At 37.9% G+C, this 19,595-nt stretch overlaps 2 protein-coding genes across 2 annotated transcripts; one reads left to right on the top strand and one right to left on the bottom strand.

Moving 5' to 3' along the window:
- The first annotated feature begins 2,565 nt into the window (after positions 1 to 2,565).
- On the top strand, positions 2,566 to 9,230 carry LOC102230526 (lysosome-associated membrane glycoprotein 1-like). The gene is made up of 6 exons (XM_005798062.3): positions 2,566 to 2,931; positions 6,657 to 6,850; positions 6,930 to 7,058; positions 7,177 to 7,243; positions 7,984 to 8,154; positions 8,243 to 9,230. Exons 1-6 carry the CDS (start codon positions 2,871 to 2,873, stop codon positions 8,380 to 8,382), a joined length of 762 nt encoding a protein of 253 aa, XP_005798119.1. The 5' UTR covers positions 2,566 to 2,870; the 3' UTR covers positions 8,383 to 9,230.
- Positions 9,231 to 10,727: 1,497 nt separating this feature from the next.
- LOC102222252 (growth hormone-regulated TBC protein 1-A-like) lies at positions 10,728 to 16,349 on the bottom strand. The gene is made up of 8 exons (XM_005798115.2): positions 16,194 to 16,349; positions 15,664 to 15,809; positions 14,162 to 14,320; positions 13,358 to 13,482; positions 12,187 to 12,283; positions 11,641 to 11,813; positions 11,363 to 11,548; positions 10,728 to 11,248 (listed from the first exon to the last, which is right to left on the bottom strand). Exons 1-8 carry the CDS (start codon positions 16,253 to 16,255, stop codon positions 11,147 to 11,149), a joined length of 1,050 nt encoding a protein of 349 aa, XP_005798172.1. The 5' UTR covers positions 16,256 to 16,349; the 3' UTR covers positions 10,728 to 11,146.
- Positions 16,350 to 19,595: the final 3,246 nt, after the last annotated feature.

The raw sequence follows: 19,595 nt of genomic DNA, 5'->3' as shown, positions 1-19,595 counted from the left end.
GTTCATTTGATCTGCTCAGAATCTGCATTTACAGACTAAACGTTGCCACCTTGAGGGTCTCAACTCAGGTTATGCCTCTAAACTGTATACAGGCTTATTATTAAGTTAATTCTGGATAAAAATAATAGCTAGTGGAGTTAGAGCTAATTAACTTGGTTGCATGAGAGGAATAAAATGCTCAAGTTTTTGTCATCAAATCGTGCAAAGTAACGACCTCTTTCTATCGGAACGTCTTCACCACCTTTGAGGATATTCAACATTCACAAAACTTCAACTGAGCTCTCTTTTTGGCAACAGGAAAACCAAAGAATATAATTGTACAAAAGGAATAAATTAAAAAAACAGTCTCTTTTATTTATTTTGCAAATGAAAATAAAACGAATGAAAGAAAATAATATTTTTTTCCTTCACTGTAGGATAAAAAATGGCATTGCAATAAACAGATTGTTATTTTTCTTTTTAAAAAATGACAAGAGCACCAAATAAAACCTACATAGTCAGTGTACTGTAAGCATTTATCAAGCACAAAAAGATGGAGACAGGCTCATCTGACTGCTCTATGTTATTCAAATATCTGCAACTCTAAAGGTCAGGAGAAATGTTAAATGTTAGTTAAATGTTAGTGGGTTTGTGTTGAGGAAAGAGAAACAGTTCAGCATCCTTCCAAAGCCTTGTACATTTCTGAAGTTGCACAATCACACCGATTTGAGGAAAGCATCTAAACTGGCTGCAGGCAGATATTATAAGTATCACAAGAAATCCTGGTGTGTTTGGGATCAATATGAGGGTAACAAGCCAAAAATTGATTTGTAAATAAATGTGTACCTATGGAAAACGCTGCGTGTGGAAAAAGTTTGCAATTTAACTAAGGAAAATCTGGCTATTAACCTTAGTGCCTGATGTTAAGCTGAGTCTAATTGCTGATGAGAATGTGCAAAGGCGATCAAGATGTCTAAGATAGGCAGGAAGGTGGGAACAAGTTGTTTCCTTGAGTTACAAGAGAAAAAATAATTATAGAAGAAACCCAATTTTAGTTTTATCAAAATATTCTTGATACAAGCTTTAAAATGTACGTTTTCATCAATTACAACCCCCATATATTTGTAAGAAGACACATGCTCAACAGAGGAACCATTAAAGGATAAAATACAGGGCAGAATCTGTGTAGCCTCAGTTTCCTGTTCCTAGGTGACATGAACAGCACCAGGTGTGGTTTCTGCTGCTGTTTCAAGGTTTGACGTGTCAAGTTATCAGTGAAATTCTGCACATATCTTGGTTTGTAATAAGTATTTGCGCAACTGTTTCCTTTCCACCATGTGAATTTAGTCAAACTTTTCTCCTCTGACATCATGGAACAGTCGGATGTCTTCTTTTTTCCAGGCAATCTCTATAAGCTGGATAGGTGGTTATTGTTTGTGAAAATCCCAGTAGCAGTTTCTGAAATACACAGTTCAGACAATCAGCCTAAAACAGCCGTGCCATGTTAGAAATCAACCGAATCCCCTTTTCTCCCTGATTCTAAATCTCATTAAACTTCAAGAAGTTTCCTCGCCACGTCTTGATTCAGAAATGTAAATATTTACTGCTGGGAATACTGATTTTCTGTTTGCCTTGACAGCAAATTGAACAACTGTCTCTGGTAAACATGTCAGCATGTTTTTTGTTTTTGCTTCTATAATTGATAAAATGGCTTCCTAATAGCCAGTTTCATGTAGTTTTGTTTTTATGAGTGCTTCTGCATCAATAATTAGCTGAATAACTTTCTTTTTGACTAAAATAACATCACTGTTGGATAATGTTTCCTGTCCCAGCTCCTTCAGGGACAGACCACTGTATCCACAGCAGACACAGGATTATTATCGCAGATTCTTTCTCCATGCAGCTCTAGGATCTATAACATCACTGCTCCCAACAAACTCCGTGAATGTTTAAATCCCTCCTGTTTTTGCATTAGTTTTTCCCCTTTTTTCTTAACAGTGCCTTTTTATGCACAAATACACATAAACATTTTGTTGCTTTAATGCAGATATTCATGCACAATTTGTAATTTTAAAATCATCCCACTCACTTGCACATTTCCCTTAAATGGACTGTATTATTTTCAATATATGTGCAACTTTACTTTTCCTATTTTTGTTCATTTGCACTTCCTGAACACTTTTGTCTTCATCTTCTCTTTATATATATATATATATATATATATATATATATATATATATATTTTTTTTTTTTTTTTTTTTTTTTTTTTACCTTAGTATGAATAAGCATGCTTCTATTTACCTTTAACTTGGTGCTGGTGCTTCTGAATTTCCTCACTTTAGGACAATAAAAAATATTTCTATTATATCCTACTGTATTTGTAATGAAAGATTTGCCAGGCCTTCTAGGTATGTGTTTTCTCCATCTCGACTGTTTCATAATCAGAGCCTGGCTCGCACCTTTACCCAGTCAGATGACCTCAAACATTGTTACACTGAGTAAATACTAGTGTTTGCTTTAAATGCTCAGGAAAATTAGATTAACTCAAAGCGGGCTCTGATGTCACGTGACTTTCTCGGCGTTTCTTAACCCAGAGTCACATGACCCTGATGTCAGCGCTAGCGGCGGTGATAAAGTGTCAAATGCGGGCTTATTGACCTCTAAACCTTTTCACGCAGACAGAAGAAATCCGAGACCAGTAAACACCGACTGTATTAGGTTTTTCTTCTCAGTAACATTGCTTTATAAGTCTTCTACTTCCGTCTGTCTTTTTGTTGTTCTCTTTTTTTGCGACGCCAACGCTAGCCCAGCTAGCACGGCCCAGCTAACCGTAGCTAACTATCTGTTTGTTGTGATTTTTTTTTTTTATCCCGGAGAAGAAAAAAAGAAATATGACCTCTGCTGGCGGACAGCCTTGGGGTTGGATGGGAGTGATGTTACCGCTCATTTTAGGTGAGTAATTGTTTTATGGCTTTACTGGAAAACAACGTTTGCAGCTCGAAAGCTGGCAGACATTCAACCTAAATGATGAAATGTTAAAACCAAGCAAGCATGCAGACGGTTACTAATATGATAGTTAAGATAATAAGCAATGTTTTGACGTATGTTGTTTTTATTTACGTATTTAATGTGCTTTATGGAGTCACGTGAATTTCTGAAGCTTTCATTTTCAACCTCGCCCGCTTCTTCTCTAATCACATGTTTTCTTTCAGGTCAGCATTAAAAAGTATAGATCGTTTTCTAACAGTTTAAAGTATGGAGAAATGGCAATCTAATCATATCTTAATTTGTTTAATTAAAAAAAAACGGTATGTTACGCTTTAAGAGTCTAAAACATTACATTACTACATGTGTCTATTGTCTCAGCGAGATCTAGAAAAACTCATCCATGCGTTTTTCTTCAGTCGCATTGATTACTGCAACAGCGTCTGTCCAACAAATCAATCAAACAGCTGCAGCTGATCCAGAACGCTGCTGCTGGAGTTCTCACTAAAACCAGGAAGAGAGAGCATAACGCCAGTTTTAAAGTCCCTCCACTGGCTCCCTGTAGCTCAAAGAATAGACTTTAAAATACTGTTGTTAGTTTATAAATCACTGAACGGCTTAGCACCACAATACATTAAAGATCTGCTGTTGTTGTATCGACCTTTCAGACCTCTCAGGTCTTCTGGCTTTGTTCTGCTCTGCATCCCCAGAACCAAAGGAGGAGAAGCTTCATTCAGCTTCTATGCACCACAAATCTGGAACAAACTTCCAGAAAACTGTAAAACAGCTGAATTACTGACTTCCTTTAAAACTCAACTAAAAATCCAACTGTTTAGAGTTGCTTTTGAAACGTAATCAATTACGAATTTAATGATGGCACTTGACTTAATGTAATGTTTTGATTGTTAATTCTATGATGCATGACTTTATGTTTATGATGTAAAGCACTTTGAAATGCCTTGCTGCTGAAATGTGCTACACAAATAAAAGTTGATGGATTGATTGATGTGAAATCCTTAAATTTCATCTTTTAGATATTACCGTAAAACATGCAACAACTGATCTGTGCCTTTTTAAAGTGGTTAAAATAGTTATGACAATGCTTTTATTTAGCAATAATGAGGTCACGTTTTTTTATTGTACAATATATTTTAACAATTTTCTTTTTTTAAACACAGCTAACATTTTCGCCTAGTAGTAAGAAAGACATTGAGCTTGCATTTTTAAATCATAAAATTAGGAACCATTAATATTTTTCAAAGAATCTTGTATTCTGCATGACCTAATTTGGCATTTGCTCATGTATTAAATCAGTAAATATTTGGCATACAAGTAATTCAGATGTCAGACTATCTTCAGGCAAATCAAAAATGTTTTGTCTGATCTTAATTTCAGCAATAAGCCCTGGCTACATGAATTTAAAAAAAATATGTATTTTATCGTTTGAAATTCTCTAAACTGCAAACCACAGTAGTGATTTAATAAGCTTTTTTTGGCGATAGCGAAAGATGGGGAAGGCTGGGTATTAAACCTCACAGTTCAATTTCGATTCTTTGAGTCACAATTTGATTAGATTTTGATACCATTTTCAATCTACCCCCCGAGTCATTCTGTCATTAAAGCCCCATAAACTCAAAGAAGAACTACTTTTACTTTTTTTCTCACATCTATATGAAGTGATATTTTTAGATAATAGTTACTATCAGTCACAAACACTTCCTCTTTTTTCCAATCTATGAAAAATACTACAGAAAACAGGTTGACAAATATAAAATAGTACTTTTATTCCTAACAAGGTGATTCTGACAGGGCTAATGGCTGAGAAACAGACATGCAGTAGATGATAAACTGGAGGATTTTTCTGGTCATCTACTGCAGGAGTCTCCAACTCCAGTCCCTGCTGTAGCATTTAGATCAGGGGTGTCCAACTCCAGTCCTCAAGAGCTGCTGTCCTGCAGTTTTTAGATGTGCCACAGGTACAAAACACAGGAATGAAATGGCTTAATTACCTCCTCCTTGTGTAGATCAGTTCTCCAGATCCTTAATGACCTAATTATTCTATTCAGGTGTGGTTCTGCAGAGGCACATCTAAAAGTTGCAGGGCAGTGGCCCTCCAGGACTGGAGTTTGACAGCTGTGATTTAGATGCGTTTCTGCTCCAACACACCTGAATTAAATGACTGGCTCATTACCAGGCCTTTGCCAACCTTGATGTGATGCTAAGGAGGTAATTCAATCATTGGCTTCAGCGTGTTGGAGCAGATAAAAGCTGCAGGAACAAAGGAATGGAGTTGGGGACCTTTGACCTACTACATGTAGATTTCTAGGCCTTCTCTTGCAAATTGCTAAGAAATGTCATGTGGCTTAAAACTTTTGCACAGTGTGTTTAATATTAGAAGATAATTTAATTACTGTGGGTCTTTTTATCTAGTATATTTTTAAACAAAGACCTGAACTGTAGTTAAAGTAGCCGACTTTTTGAACCAAGTCAACAGTGGAAATGTTCAATGTGGTTAATTATTGGTTCAAAGTATTACTGCTATGCTCTTCTACCACAACCCAGATATCCTGTTAGTAGTTACTCGTTTTCAGTGTGTTGCATGAGATCTGGCCTTGCTTGTTTTTTTTTTTTCCCCATTATTTCTAACACGCTTTGCATTGCTGATTTAAATACTCAAATTAGTTGAGTTTTATCTGCTTGGCTACCATTATCCTTTCCTCCATCATGCAACTGGCGTTTTGGTTGTTGCTCTTTGGTGCTTCTGCAGAGGCTGCAGCTTGCGTTATAAATCAGGTACTCAACTAAAAGGGACTTTTGTTGTTGCCCAGATTACTTACATTTTGTTTTATTTTTAAAATCCATTTCAAACTAAGCAGAGCTTTGAATAAATTGTGCAACCCTTAAAAAGGAAGTGAAATACAGCCGTTCATCGCAGTGCAGGATAAGGATCTCCTAATCTTTCTTATAAATCGACTTTTGTCGTCGTAATTTAGTTGCTGTCGTTTTTGTGTAATAGTAATAAACACATTTCCAGTGAAGTGTATCAACACTTTGACCAAACCGTATAAATTTAATTAAAATCTCCACCTTTGGAGATACAAGGTTTCAATTTCATTTTACTCAAAAACATTAAAACAAAAATCTTTTTAACTAAGAAGATGCTTCAGAATGTTTCCAAAATCTCTGATTATGAGCAATGTTTTAACATTTTTAGCAGTATTTCAATGTGCAGAAATGAATTTGCTCAAATCGTTTTTTGCGACATTCACATACGTGATTATGTTTAATATCATATTACATATTTCAACTAATCATACTGATTAGTTGACACCATAAAGAAATCATTCCTTTACATGCATTATCTGTTTGATGCTGTTGGGGGGGAAAAAAGTATCATTTTTAGATGGTAAATCATGTTTGTTTTTATTATTTTAGCTTGGAGACCCTGTGTTGATGGTTGTTTTGTTACTTGAAGTTTTATGATAAACATGTTTCTGATGATTTGGTTAAATGAGGTCATGCATGACTAAAGCTTTTTTTTTCTTTATGGAAATGTTTTAAAAATTAACACAGTCATCTCTTTCATCATTACAAAAATAATTTTAATCGGAAAAAGTAGCATAAATTGATATCATTACGAATAATAGACGTTTAAAAAAACATAAAACAAAGTGATTCATTTTGTTTCACAGCTGCCTTCTTGCATCAGAGTTTTGCCACGGTTGCCACGCCGACACCCGCCCAAACCACCGCTGCGCCACACAAAGACCCCGGTCGGCCCGACAGAGGGAAGTACAATGTGACCAACAGCAACAACACCGTGTGTTTACTGGCTTACATGGGCCTCCAGCTCAACATCACCTACAACTCCACCTCCCAGAACAAGGTGCCCACATGAGGCGACGGCTTAAGCGAAACCTCGGCCGCAGACGGGCAGCGACCGTAACCCTCTGATTTGTTCGCAGACCGTGCAGGAGGTGGTGAACATCAAGCCCAACGGGACGCTGGCTTCAGGCTCATGTGAAGCAGACAGGGCCGTGCTGGAGCTGAAGACCGATGCAAATAAAACCGTGCTCACCTTTGTCTTCACTCAGGCAAGTCTCTGCATCATGTTGTACTTCATGCATCTCGCCACTAGATGGCAGCGGGAGCTCTATGTAAACCTGCTCATGTTGCTGTGACTTACATGGAGGTGTGGCTGTTTGTCTGCAGAATACAACGTCCAGTATGTACCACCTGAGTGAAGCATCCCTGATGACGAGTGTGTTCAATCTGAAAGGTGAGCTTCCTCCTCTGCATCTGTCCTATTGTGTGATAATTTTTTTTTACAGTGATGGATACATGTATACATTTTAATTACTGAATATGTTCTGATTGGCTCACAAGAAACACATTTTTCTTGTAAGTTTTTGAGATTAGCATTATGAAGATGAATGACAAACTAGACTATCTGTAATACTTAAGTTAAATTCATATCAATGTTTTTATATAATATTCAGTTATGGCTCAGCTTTCTGTGCTCATTAAATCCCAACAAAGTAAAGATCAAATTCCAAAGACAAACCTTATAAAGCATGCAGTCAATATCTCCCAGTAAGGGTGGGCATTAATTGTATTCTTTACTATTTATCATGATAACTCTTAGTCCAAGCATTTTGATTTATTGTCGTCACAACAAATTCCAGTTTGTATTTTCCAAAACCTCAGACTTTCTGTATTTGTAGGCTTGTTAGTTTTATTATTTTCTTCAATGAACATATCAATAAATATTAATTAAATTGAAAACATGACTAAATGTGGTTACATTGTTCAGTTTAATGATACAAATCACACGACTTTTTGTGACTGGTGTATTACAAATGGAACCGTTTTTAAAGAGCAGTATTTGTGGGGCTATGTTTGCTGTGCCATACAGAAATGGCCATATATTTGGTGTTTTATGTTTCTACTTTACTGTTCAGTGGTCATGGAAAGTAGAAACGAATTTCTGCAGTTTAATGACTCCTCTGTGTTTGGCAGAGGGGAACTTCTCTGCTAAGAACAGCAGCCTGGACTTCCTGCAGGGAACCTTTGGATACTCCTACATGTGCCGCATGGAGCAAACTTTGACTGTGACCCAGAATTTGTCCATCAACACCTTCCAGGTGCAGCTGCAGCCCTTTGGGGTGTCAAGAAGCGCTTTTGGAGCAGGTAAAAAAACACGCAGCGACATGCTTACGACAATGAAATGATGATCCAATAGTCTCTGATCCTTAGCGTTGTGTCGTTCCTTTCTCAGCTGTGGAGTGTCAGCTGGATGAAGACGACATGTTGATCCCCATCATAGTGGGAGCAGCTTTGGCGGGGCTCGTCCTCATCGTGCTCTTAGCCTACCTCATCGGCAGGAAGCGAAGCCACGCCGGCTACCAAACCATCTGAGCTCATGGAGCGGTTACTAGATGCCAGAGCGGGGCTTTCCCCATCCTAAATTTAACCACTCCACCTTTCCCCCCCTCTGTCCCTTCATCCTTTATCTATCTGTATGTTTACTCTTCTTCTTCGCCTTCATCATTAACACTAGACATGCGCTTTCTGATCTGACTTCTTTCATACTAAAGGGACGCCGCTGGGGGATTGTTATGTTCTTAAAACTCTTCACTGGTACCCAGCAAAGCAGGGGATGCATGTTGATCAGAGCGTTGCGCTGCATTCTTCTATTTATGATTTTTGTGAAGGGAAGTGGGATCCGAGCAGATTACTTTTCCTTTTCTTGGGTGTCCATTTTTTTAAAATTGGTATTACCCAAAGTTTGGTTTGTTATTTAAAAAGGGAACATTTCTGACAGTTACATTTCATTAAACGCAAACATTTCTAGGTCCTGGGAGCGGTCTTGTTTGTTTTTCGGCCCAATTTGGGGTTTTGTTTGCTAAAAGGGAAAGATGTTACACTGAAATAAATATTTCAAAGTGGCCAAACACTCCTGTTGGTGTTGATCGGTGCCTTCCCAGCCGGGACACGGGTGGGATCCAGTTAAAGCCAATATCGCACAGGAACTCCCTCACTCGTTCAGTGTGCTGCCATGGAAGAGACGCGTGTCTCGCATAGCCTCCATGTACTGTTACTACAACTAAAACAGGCATTGTTACAAGGTAGAATTAAATATTTATGCAATTTTTTTTTTTTTGTTTTCCCCTCATCTTAATATACACATAGTGATTTAATAATAATGTTTTATTTTATTTGAACTGTTTTTTAAAGGAGAAGTCAATAAAAGTGAATGAAAGAAAGATGCCTGTGTTTCATGTTTTGCCTTCATCGTCGTCGCTGGTCAGACCTGTTCCTGGTTGTTTGAACTCCCTAGAAGTGAAAGTGAAATAACATCACCGATGCCCGGCAGAGAAACACGGAACATCAGAGGATTCACAAAATGTAAATATCAGTGAAAGCAACTGTGTCGTATAACTATTGTTTAGAGCAAAACTTGACTAACATTTAATAAAATTCAATGCATTAAACCGATAGGTTGAATTCACAACTCAATTTTGCAGGATTTCTGCCAAAAGGTTTTACGCTTCTTTTTTGCAATGGATGCTTTTGTATTTGAAAAACAGCTAATGATTCTTGATCAAAATTATAGATGGTATTTTATGTGGGTCATTAAATGCTTAGCTGTGAAAGTTTAAATGGCTTATCAAAGACACAAAAATTAGAACAAGCTTTTAAAAAGGAGGAATATTAATACATGAATATAAAAGCTTTAAAATAAAAATCTGTAAAGTGTGATGCGCATTCATGGAGGTTTCTCAATCTGCTGTGAACATCTGGAGGTTGAAGCTCAGTCTGGTTGGATTAAGACAACCAGACTGAGTCTCTCTTGATTTTAAAGTCTCTCTTGATCCTCTATTGAGCTTTGGTCTAAACTTTGTAACATAATGATTCTATTTGTCTAGTTTTGTGTTTAGGGTCAATGTCTTGCAGATTGAAACCCTGGCTGAAGGTTTGCAGCCTTAACGGGTTTTCTTCCAGTATTTAGCTCCATCCAGCTCTGAGGAGCTTCCCTGTCCCTGTGACTTTTGCAACTATTTCCTGTTTTTTATGCATCAATTTCATTGTGTTCCTCTGCCAGAAGGAGACCCAACAAAATAGATTAATTGTTTGTAAAGCTTTAAGCGTAATAATACTTCCCATAAGGCGCTATGCTTAAATTGGTCAAGTTATTATATGGCTCGGTGCCTGTACTCCGAAGAACAGCATCCTTATTTTTTGCATTATTAGTTTTCAGAAATGCACAAATTTGATCAATAGTTTCTATTTTCCCATCAATTAGACATAATGACTGAAGATTTCCTAAATACCCATTGTGGAAAAGGCTGGTGTTTTCTTTCCGCTTCTTTACAATAAACTAAATCTGTCAAAAAGTGAGAAATATTTTTATATCCTCCTTGTTTTTGTCTAGTAGAATTGGCCTTTTAAGAATTAGTTTCTGAACCTCCATCTCCATAGTTAGATGTTGCAATCCTTCAGAAGTCATGTACCTGTTACTAAATCTAAAAAGCTTAACAAGACTCTATTGAGCTCAGAAATGAACAGGTAGACTTGCTGAGATTTCACCATTTTCTGAAGACTTTGGATTAAAGGCGTTTTGAACGGTAAAAACTACAGATTTGGAGCAAAATACATTTTCACTTCCAGCTAAATCAGACCCTTCATGACCTCTTTTCTGTTATTAATAACAGCTGAAACAAATAGAGTATACACATCTCACCAAAGTCAAGCTGTATAATTTTACTTTTTCAGTTCAACTCAGGAGACAGAAAAGTCTTCATGGGAACATTTGGACAAAAATGTGGCAACAATACAAGTATGAAAATAACGCTAGGGATTCTAATACTTTTTGCAAATAATAAAAATAAGCTCCACCGTATGAAAAGCAGAAAGTTTCTTCAGATAAAATCTAAAGGAAAGGCTCAGAAAGTTTACACCCAGGCTGCTGAATTACAGTGTAATAAATCTTTGTATCTCACAGTATCAGAAATCAACCAAAAGCTCTGCTAATATATTCAGTAGCAAACAAAACAGAGCTTCTTTCTTCTGTTTTATTGCCTCCAAGCAGTTCTGTTGCACACTCACTTAGGTTTGCATAGATTGCTTTATAATTTAAAACAAGTAAGGAAGATAAAATTGGTGGGGAGGCAACTAAACCTCACGGCTGTCGGGATTCCTCCTCCAAGATTTGTCTTCTGCATTTCTCTCTCAGTTTATCAACAGTTGTCATCGACAGCGTCCCAGGTTCTGTGAATATTTTCTGCAGAAAAAAAAAGGACATCAGAAAGAAACATTTTCTTTGCTAGGATAATATATAGATAGATAAACTAGCTGGACTGATGTTGTGCTTGTGCCCTTGACCTTCTCGCCTCACCTGCATGAAGGTGTGGCAGTCGAGCGTGAAAGATCCGCACGTCATCTGCTTGAAGCACTCGCACACGTCGGGCAGCGAGCGCGCTCTGAGCAGCTCCGTCTTGTGGTGGAGGATCAGGGTCAGAGCAACTCTGAAGAGAACCTTGGAGCCCTCGTAGAAAAGGCAATCCCAGATCCTCAGGACCGTCTGGAAGAGAGAGGAACATGGAGGATTCCTGTTTGATGATCAACCTGAGGTCCTAACGTCGATTCTGGGGTCAGCCCAGTACTTTTCCTTACCTCTATGGGGAGGATGTCAATATAGAGGCAGATGAACCAGCGCGACACCACCAGTGTCCATATGCCAGGATACTGAGCCATGAGCTGTCCCACCGCTGGGGCTTTGGTCTTCACCAGCTCCCCAAGAACCTCCTGGTCCATCTTCAGTCCCAGCATGGCCGGGCTGTAGTAGTCTGAAGGATTCCAGCAGCACATTTAGATTACCGTTAATCTTTTAGTTTTGCGTCTACAAACAGATTACAGAAGCCTCGCAATTCAAGTACGTTCTCACTAAAAGCCATGCTAGATGAAGTCTCCAGCAGCTTTAGCTACTGTTGACATAAACGCGCCATCAGAAACGCACTGAACACGTTTAACTAGGACGCTTGATATCGACAGCATAGCAGGGAAATAATCTCACACCAAACTGTGAAGCATGGAGGTGGAAGTGTCACGGTTTGTCCATACAATCCACCATGGACTCAAACCCATCAGCAGGATGTGCACAGCTGTTGGTGTCCATCCGGCTGAGTGGATCTTTCTTTGTCAAGACCCGAATAAATCTACCTGGGAGTATTCTGCCCAGCAACGCATCCATGAGCCAGAAGGATTTCTCTTCATCCTTGGTGATGATGATGAGGTAGCCTGCAATGAAGTTCATCCCCTGGGGAAGACAAAGCAAACTAAATGTTCAAGAGATAAATCCAGAAAAAAAATAATAGTTGGATCGTTTTCTATTTTAAATATATATTTAAAATCCTATTTAAAGGTGATCAAATAACTTAAGAACATAAATACATAAACAGCTCTGGAAAAAATGAAGAGACCACTGCACTGAACCCCATTGAAAACCTCACGGTTATTTCACCAAATATTGATTTCTGAACTCTTCTTGAGTTAAAACTTTAGTATTAAGTAAATTAATATTAACTTGTTTTCTTTGCATTATTTGAGGTCTGAAAGGACTGAATCTTTTTTTCCGTTATTTTGACCATCATTGACATATGATCATGAATGCTCTGCAAATAAATACTAAATTTTTGCTTGGAATTTCGGAGACATGCTGTCAGTAGTTCATGGGTAAAATAACAATGTTCATTTTACTCAAACTTATACCTATTAAAAGTAAAATCAGAGAAACTCTTAATTTTTTTTCCAGGGCTGTATGCCGAGAAGTTAAGAATGCCATCGAATGCTGAAAATGTCCGAGGTTAACATTTTAATCTGTTCAGGTTAAAGAGTAGATTTTCAGTTAAACTTTTTTTTTTTTTTTAAATAAAACTACTAAACAGCTCCTATTTAAAGTAACTGGACAATAAGCTGCTGATTTTTGCATCCCTGAAATATAGCAGCCAGCCAAGACATTTATCAGTCTTGGCTGGTAAATCAAGTCTTATTCAGGCTGGACAAACAATTAGGCCCATTATAGAGATAAATACGCAGCAAGAAAATATCAGGTTATAAAAACAACAGGTCACTGTCAAAATGAAGACACACCTGCATGAATGTAAATACTAAGGGTGTGCCTTAAGATGCAAACCACTGGCAGTAGTCAAGAACAAGAAGTATTTGCAAAGGAAGAAACAATATTTTTCAAAGAGTGAAGAACTTTGGAGGCAGTAGGAAGGCATAATTGAAAGAATATATTTTAGATAAAGGCCACTTCTTCAAATCCTATTAAAGTTAACAGTCCATCCTGTAGAACGGATGTGAGAGGAGAGTAGAGCGCTTTGCCCACCTGACAGTAGCCCACGGCCTGGTTGTGGTGTCCGTATGCCAGCAGCACATTGAACAGAACTTTCTGCAGACCCTCCTCCGCTCGGCTCTTGAAGAGGATGTTGTCAGGAAAGGTCCGGTGCATGTCTGCCCACAAGGCAGAACATCACCGGTGTTGGATTTGAGCTATAAAATTGGCAGATTTCTTTCTTTAAATCAGGGGTGTCAAACTTGTCTTTGTTTTGGGCCCAATCAAAATCACGAATGCTCTTAAAGGTCTGGTTGAGCCAGAATGTATTGATAAAACCCGCTCAAATACTGTTAAAATATCAATGAATTCTTCAAATTAAATTTCAGTTCCTCCAGGATTTTGTGACTCTTTTTGTGTTTGTGGTACTAATTTGAAAATATTTGCGATATTTGCACTTATTCATGACGGTATATGCGGCTTTTTCTTGCTCTCTGTACAGTACATATCACGGGCTATAATCTGACATCAATTAAGGCAGAGGCAGCTGTCTAGTACAAGCAAGACAGTTTTTGACAATTTTTGAGAAAAATCTGCCGTAAACTCCCAAATGTTAGCGCAATTTGTTGGTTTTGCGTGAATTTCCACGATAATTCTCAAGAAACTGGAGGGACTGATTGATATAATTTGGCAGTAAGGAGATAAAAACTGCATTGATTTGATTGACAACATAATACTTCAGCACACTTTGTGTTTAGTCTAGAATCTAGAGGGCCACATGAAAAGCTACGGATTTGACCCACAGGCCTTGAGTTTGACATATGATCATTTTGAGTGCATAAAGTTGGATGGTCACACCTGTGTGAATGGTCTCCTTCAGCTTGGCGTCGTGCTCCATGGCTAATAGAGACTGGTAGTAGCCTGGCTTACTCTCCAGTTGTTCCTGAGCACCGCTCGCTGCCATCCAGATCCTGGCCCGGTGCTCATTGGGAACACCTTTACGCACAAATCTTTTCACTAAAAAAATAAATACAAAAATAGGTTTTCAGAGGTCACAGTGACTGGCAATAGCATTCAATCCCTTTGAACCGTTCATCTTTATGTCATGTTACAACCACAAACTTCAATGTATTTTATCTTGATTTTATTTGACAGACCAAAACAAAAGTTGGTCTGAAAAAAGGTGTAATTTACAAGCGTTCAGTCCCCATCTATTCTGAAACCCTAAATAAAATCCAGTGCAATCTAATGCTTTGAAAAGTCCCTCTATTTAGCAAATAGAGTCCACCTGTGTTATTTAAATCTTGGTATAGTTGCAGCTTTTCTGCGAAGGCCTCACAGCGTTGTTGGAGAACATCATGAAATCGAAGAAACACAGCAGATAGATCAGAGATAAAAAGGGGGAGAAGTTATAAGCAGAATTAAGTTCTAAAAGAAAGTCCAAATTTCTTTTCTTCCAAATGATTTCAAAACTGCACATTTTACTGAAATGCCTGAATACAATGGCTGACAGTTTTCTTCAGTTAAATGAAGGAAAAACTTAAGCATATATTTTTGGACAAGCGAAAATAACTTTAAAAGTAAAGCAGATCCTCTGGCCTCTTTGTCATTTGGCTGAACCTTCTGGATGTTTCTAACATGTAGAAGGTTTTACGCTTTAAAACTATTAGTAGTGCAAATCAGAAATCCGTTTTTATGGCAGAGTGCCAAGATAAAAACCATTGTTGAAAGAAAATGATAAGAAATCTCATTGAAGCGATGCTGGTGGCATAACAAATGTGGAAGATGCTTTGGTCAAATAAATTTGATCAAATCAATAGTGTTCATTTGCATACCACACTCTACATGTGGCCAAAAGCTTATAAAACAAAACACTGGACATCATACTGAACCCACCATATCTAATGTAAAGCATGGTGGTAACAGCATCATGCTGTTGAGATGCCGTTCTTCAGGGACTGCGAATCTGGTTGGAGTTGATAGGAAGATAAATGGAGCAGAACATTGGGGCATTCTGGAAGAAAAACTGTTAGAGTTCTTCTTCCAGCTGGTCTATGACCCTGAGTATACAGCTAAAGCTACAAGGAGACAATTTAAATCAAAACGTGTTCATGCGTTAGAACGGCCCAGTCAAAGTATTGCGTTAAGGGACTAAACTCAATAGTCCCTTAACTCAAGTGTAGACTTGTGTTCTATGTCCTACTTTGTGTTGGTTGGTCTATCACCTGAAATCTCGATTAAATGCATTGAGGTCTGAGGCAGTATCATGGGGAGGCGGTGTGAGCACTTGAGTGAAGGACTGTACATGACCTCAGAGCCCCAAAAACTGGTGTTTGAATTGTGTGAATTGATGTTTGTACCCGTCAGGTTCTTCTCCACGTTGGGTTTGTCTTGCAGGAGCTTGGACCACCTCATCGACCTTCTGTTGAGGACAGTCACGTACTCACTCATCATCTCTTTGTAGGAATCGTAATCATGTTGCCTTTCGAAGCCGTAGGGGTCGATTCTGCGGGGGTGAACACAATCCCTCTCTCATCAATGCACAAAGCCAATAGAAAAAGCCAGACCCTTGACCCCTCTTCCTTCCTGCTGTCTTCCTGGCTGCCTCCACTGGGTTGGGTTGCTGCAGCCAGGTGATCGAATGCCCCGGCTGGGTGAATAGTTAAGTATTAAATTACACCCGAGTGGAATCGGGAGCAGTCTGTGTTCTTTAATAAACACCAGAGCTTCTGTTTCTAGTGGTGGCCTGATGGATTAAAAGAGAACAACAATGATCTGAAGAGGAAGAAGGTGATGCAAATAGGCCTGTTGTATAAGGTCACCCATGAGGAAGCAGCAGGCGCTTAGACTCACCCCGATCTAATAACGAGAATATATTAGATACGTCTACCTGCCAGTGTCTTTGCAGCACGCTGGAGGCTGAGCTGCATCTCCTTTCGTTTCTCTGTCCATTGTAAGACAGCTCCAGTCATCCACTGAACATACAAACAACCTCCAGTATGAAGGTTACTTCATCCCCAACGTCCAGAGAGCAGCAAGCTGCTGTGAGGGTAAATAACAAAGCAGCCGGAGTTTTCAGTGGCTCACCTTACAGCTCGCCCTGAGAGGAGGGGCCGTACCGCAGAGGTAACATCCACACAGGTGTGCACTTTATTTGCACACAAAACAAACGGAGGGAGAGAAGCTCCTCCTGTACGTGACGACTTAATGTGAACAGAGACTGTAGTTCAAAGTTTTATGTTTGGACGTTTCTTGAGGTGATAAAAATGAGAACGTCGCAGACACAGAAATCCTGGAATCCGAACTCAGATTTAGAAAACAACAATAGTCTGAAACTTATTTCCTGAAGATTTCATACCATCAATTTAACCATCGACAAAAAATACAGCAGTTTCATTCAGACCAAAAATGTATAAAAGAAAAATTGCAATTATACCTCCTACTGCTTGTAGTACAGCATACTACTACATTATTCTTATAGTATTATTTCTAATAGTACTTTATACTTATATTGATGTAGGTACACCTATTCAACCACCAATGCATTTAAGGTTTATAGTCAAATCTCTAAAGTTATTAAACTTTTAATTGATTACATAATAGGATTATATACAAATTGAACACAAAATCCTACTTCCAATTGCTTCTGGAGTCTCAAACTTAATCAGCGGTGAACAAACAGCACATATCTGCAAATCTAGAGTACTCTCAGTTGAACCTGCGGGGTTCAGTGGCATCGTCAACAGCAATGCTTTAAACTACCTGTCATAAATATGTCCAAATTAAGAAAATTGTCTAAAAACTTCAGAAATAAGACAACCTCAGGAACAAATTCATAGCAACACCCATTACAAGGAATTTTAGCTTTAGTTTTAAAAACACTGACATGATCTTAAACACAGCCATGCATTGTGCTTGAATTGGAAGAAAAAGTGTCAAATTTGTCCTGCTGCTGTATGAAGACAGGATGCATCTTTTTGTCCGTTCCCCGTACTGTATAACTTCCTTGTGACATGGAGAGTAAATTACAATGATCTGTCCATGAGCGCCCCCATGGGGCCAAATTCAAAATAACGGCATTGATCACAAAATAGGTCAGACTGCTCTGCGTTTGGAGCCTCTTCAAGCATTAGAACCTGAGTGATCTTCGTAGCTGCAGACAGAGAGTCTGCAAAGAGTAGCAAGGACAACGTTACATTCCTACTGAGTCACTGTGAAGACATTTGAACAGTGTTGATGTTAATTCCAAAAACATATATGATATTTTGTCATATTTTTTTTACTTTTCATAAAAATCAACCACAGCGTAAAACAGCTTGTTGTCTGATTACATATACAACTGTTTTAGATATGTAGAAAATTATACTAAACCAATATTTACTTAAAGCAGCACATCCTCATATGTAGGTGAAGGCAAACATACAGTAAATGGGCCTGGAGTTCTGTGCAAACATCAATTAAAATTTCTTTATAGACTCAGAATATTGTGTTTGACTCATTGGAGTAAAGCTCTGTGACGTTACACTAACTTTAAAGCATAAATAGTGATAAAATTATAAAATAGTTTGCATCCAAACAAAAAACTCATAGGCCACTGATAAAGTTCTATAATTTAAAGGTTGCTAATAACTTTACAAAGTAGTAATTTATGAACAATTTATGATCACATCTTGTATTGCACCTCAACAGTAAGAAAATATATGTAAAATAGATTTAAATATTGTCTATAATCAGTCTAAAAAACTAACACGAGTCCTTTAACAATTCCCAACAAGACAAAAAGAGTTGCTAATGCAAAACAAAATCAATATCTGTATATCTGTATATAATTAATTAACTAAAGGTAAATAAGTGTAATAAAGGTGGTTGGAGTATAAAAAAAAAAAATCTGAATCAATATTTTAACCCATTATTACACAAATTAATAGAACTGCTCCTTTAAGGTAATCATAGCTTCGCCATAAAATTTAGTGCCCAATATACATTTTATTTAAGAATAAAATAAAGCATCACCCAGCTCTTATAAGAAAAAAAAAAGACACAAAGAGGACAAGCAGCAACTTCATCAAAACATCAAGAACAAATGAGCTCTAGTTTAAGACACATGGTTGTCTTCTTCTACCGCAGATCAGTGGCACAAGGTCTCCTGCAACGTGAGTTCGGTTAATGAACAAGCTCATCTGGCTCATGGCAAATAATAATTTTTAAAAAATTAAATACTTATCACCATATTTCTGGTTTATACTTTGCTGCACAGCTGTATTCTGGGACATTTCCATGATCCGTCTCATCGAACAAATAAGCTAAATACATCTAGGATTATGGAAAAACTCATGCTTTATACTTCTCTCTCAGATGAGCAATATACTTAGGCTACAAAAACGATGCATCGACAACACAGTCTGATGTTCACTACCTGCAGTAACACTGAAACAGATTGTTTGGGACAGGTACAGAAAGATCAGACAGGCATTTACTCTTAAGGCTTACTCTGTTGTCCTGTCGTCGCTTTCTCAACTTCTGAAGAAAAAAACAAAACAAAACAACTTCTCGCTGCCAAAACACACAGGTTTATGCCATGCAATCCTACAGGTTGAGCGTTTCCTAACTGTAAAGTTTGAAAATTAGGTTTTAGAGTGACATAAAGACTGCTGAGGGGGTCATCTGTTAAAAATAATCATAAAGAAAGTTGTCTTTCCTAGACTGATTTCTGTTTTTCTTAAAGAAACAGTGGAAAAATCCAACTACATTATATTTACAACTAGGCATGGGCTGGTATGAGATTCTCACAGTATATTTCTTTTTTATTGAGTGAAGTTGTAACGGTTTAGGACAAATTTAAAACTAAAGTTTTGCGATGATCTACTTGCTTTTATTCCAAACAATCCTGCAATGTTTGCCAGTTGCAGTTTTAATACATCTTAAGCTCGCCTACAACCGAGAATATTTCAAGTAGGGAAAACAGTCAAATTGGTGTTTTAATGTCAGCATGAATAATATGTAGTTTAATGTTTTTAGCCAACTGACCAGCAGTGCTCAGCAACAGACTTGGGAGGGACAAGGCAGCTTTACTTTACACCAAATATGTTATCTGCAACTCAAACTTTTGCCATACAAATTAGTATTTTTCTGTAAGATAAAAAGAAAATAGCCTTTTTTCAGCCATCTGACCAGCAGTGTGCAGTAACATTGTGGGGAGACAAGCATGGCCAATGACTGCATTACTCTATGTTTTTCAAGACCAGAAATATTTATAGATGGTCAAATTAGCTCATGCTTTTTGTAAAGCATG

The sequence above is a fragment of the Xiphophorus maculatus genome, chromosome 7, assembly GCF_002775205.1.
Source record: "Xiphophorus maculatus strain JP 163 A chromosome 7, X_maculatus-5.0-male, whole genome shotgun sequence".
Classification (NCBI taxonomy): Eukaryota; Metazoa; Chordata; class Actinopteri; order Cyprinodontiformes; family Poeciliidae; genus Xiphophorus; species Xiphophorus maculatus.
Note: the sequence above shows the minus strand (reverse complement) of the source record. Positions and strands in the feature narration are given on the sequence as shown.

Coding starts and splice junctions, on each gene's coding strand:
- LOC102230526 (XM_005798062.3), top strand. CDS start 2,871: ATGACCTCTGCTGGCGGACAGCCTTGGGGTTGGATGGGAGTGATGTTA. Junction 6,851..6,929: donor ACTCCACCTCCCAGAACAAG/GTGCCCACATGA, acceptor ATTTGTTCGCAG/ACCGTGCAGGAGGTGGTGAA. Junction 7,059..7,176: donor TCACCTTTGTCTTCACTCAG/GCAAGTCTCTGC, acceptor GTTTGTCTGCAG/AATACAACGTCCAGTATGTA.
- LOC102222252 (XM_005798115.2), bottom strand. CDS start 16,255: ATGGACAGAGAAACGAAAGGAGATGCAGCTCAGCCTCCAGCGTGCTGC. Junction 15,810..16,193: donor TGCTGCAAAGACACTGGCAG/GTAGACGTATCT, acceptor TCACCCCCGCAG/AATCGACCCCTACGGCTTCG. Junction 12,284..13,357: donor AGGCCGTGGGCTACTGTCAG/GTGGGCAAAGCG, acceptor TGTCTTCCCCAG/GGGATGAACTTCATTGCAGG.